This window comes from Ailuropoda melanoleuca, unplaced genomic scaffold, assembly GCF_002007445.2.
Source record: "Ailuropoda melanoleuca isolate Jingjing unplaced genomic scaffold, ASM200744v2 unplaced-scaffold9405, whole genome shotgun sequence".
Taxonomy (NCBI): Eukaryota; Metazoa; Chordata; class Mammalia; order Carnivora; family Ursidae; genus Ailuropoda; species Ailuropoda melanoleuca.
This window is the reverse complement of record NW_023254887.1, coordinates 1-2,042: the sequence shown is the minus strand read 5'-3', so window position 1 is coordinate 2,042 and position 2,042 is coordinate 1. Positions and strand designations below refer to the sequence as shown.

The 2,042-nt window shown below is 64.6% G+C and overlaps 1 protein-coding gene across 1 annotated transcript; it reads left to right on the top strand.

Moving 5' to 3' along the window:
- Nucleotides 1-4: 4 nt before the first annotated feature.
- On the top strand, nucleotides 5-2,037 carry LOC100478131 (sodium- and chloride-dependent creatine transporter 1; the record flags this gene model as incomplete). Its single annotated transcript, XM_034653515.1, has 8 exons — nucleotides 5-13; nucleotides 104-207; nucleotides 296-420; nucleotides 983-1,095; nucleotides 1,207-1,344; nucleotides 1,421-1,523; nucleotides 1,608-1,708; nucleotides 1,789-2,037. Coding segments are annotated over 8 exons (942 nt in total), but the record flags the coding sequence as incomplete, so codon positions are not given.
- Between the last annotated feature and the right edge of the window lie 5 nt (nucleotides 2,038-2,042).

The window sequence follows — 2,042 nt, the reverse complement described above, 5'->3', positions numbered from 1 at the left end:
GGGGTCCCCTCAGGTGAGGGGGAGGTGGGGAGGCAGACGGGATGAGGGGGCGGGCCAGGCCAGCAGGGCCCTTCACATCCTCCCTTGCCTGGCCCATCCCCAGGTGTGGATAGATGCTGGGACCCAGATTTTCTTTTCCTACGCCATCGGCCTGGGGGCCCTCACGGCGCTGGGCAGCTACAACCGCTTCAACAACAACTGCTACAAGTAGGTGCCGCTGCCCGCCCGCCCGCCGGCCCGTGGGCCCATGGGCAACAGGCAGCCTGACCAGCCCACGCGGCCCCTCTGCCCCCAGGGACGCCATCATCCTGGCACTCATCAACAGCGGGACCAGCTTTTTTGCTGGCTTTGTGGTCTTCTCCATCTTGGGCTTCATGGCCGCAGAGCAGGGTGTGCACATCTCCAAGGTGGCGGAATCAGGTAAAGACCCCGCCCCTTAGCCCGGGCCCCAGGCCGCAGCTGCCATCCCGACGTACCATGTTCATGAACACACACGCACACAGACATTCTGGGAGATGAGAGAAACCTTTCACTGAACTCGTCACGTCACTCTGGGCCAGAGGAAGGCCTGCTGAGCCGCTGCAAGGCACAGCTGTTCCAGCCAGCTCGGAGCTGGGAGCCTCGTGGGCCAGGCCACGCGGAGCTTTGAACTCCGGTCCATCCATCCCCAGGGCCTTGGCGTATACCCCTCATGTTTGCCAGAGGGTTGCAGAGGGATAGCAGGGCCTTTCCGAGGTTCCCAGTGACCTGTGACTGCAACAGCAGCTGGAGTAAGAGACCAGGAGTCTGAGTTAGACGCCCCACTCGCCCAGGCTTGAGTGACACCGGCAACACCTTGACCCAAGTGGAAGGGCCCTGGGCCACGGGATGGCCCCGTGTCCTCCATCCATTTGGGAGGGGGAGGACGAGGGGGGCGAGCAATGACGACCATGGAACGTGGGTGGGGCACGCCTGTGTCTAGACCCTGCCCCTTCCCCCTCAGGCCCTGGCCTGGCCTTCATCGCCTACCCCCGGGCCGTCACGCTGATGCCTGTGGCCCCGCTCTGGGCTGCCCTGTTTTTCTTCATGCTGCTGCTGCTCGGCCTGGACAGCCAGGTTTGCAGGGGGTGACAGAACAGAGGGGGCTGAGAGGGTGGGGGGGGCACTGGGTGAGGGGAGATGGCCGGTGGGTAGGGGGAGGGGCGTGGCCTCAGCACCTGGCCGCAGTTCGTAGGTGTGGAAGGCTTCATCACTGGCCTGCTCGACCTCCTCCCGGCCTCCTACTACTTCCGTTTCCAAAGGGAGATCTCTGTGGCCCTCTGCTGTGCCCTCTGCTTTGTCATCGACCTCTCCATGGTGACTGATGTGAGTGGGGGCGGGGTGGGGGCTGCCCCTGGCCTCCAGCTGCCTGCCACCTTCCCTGACCCGGCTCTGTCCCCAGGGCGGGATGTATGTCTTCCAGCTATTTGACTACTACTCCGCCAGCGGCACGACCCTACTCTGGCAGGCCTTCTGGGAGTGCGTGGTGGTCGCCTGGGTGTACGGTAGGTCTGGGCCGAGGGGCGAGCTGGGGGCGTGGCCCGGTGCAGGGGTAGCGGGGGTCTCTAGCTCCAGCCCTCCCGCCCCAGGAGCTGACCGGTTCATGGACGACGTCGCCTGCATGATCGGGTACCGACCTTGCCCCTGGATGAAATGGTGCTGGTCCTTCTTCACCCCACTGGTCTGCATGGTAAGGGCCAGGGGAGGTTGAGCAGGGGGAGGGACGCCGCGGGCCCGCCACCGGCTGAGAGCAGGGGTTCTCACCCACAGGGCATCTTCATCTTCAACGTGGTGTACTACAAGCCGCTGGTCTACAACAACACCTACGTGTATCCGTGGTGGGGCGAGGCCATGGGCTGGGGCTTCGCTCTCTCCTCCATGCTGTGTGTGCCCCTCCACCTCCTGGGCTGCCTCCTCAGGGCCAAAGGGACCATGGCTGAGGTCAGTCGCCCGTACCGCCTCTCCACTACGTGCCTCCCTCCTCCCTTGCACCGGGTCAAGGCATCACCTCCAAAGGGCCCATT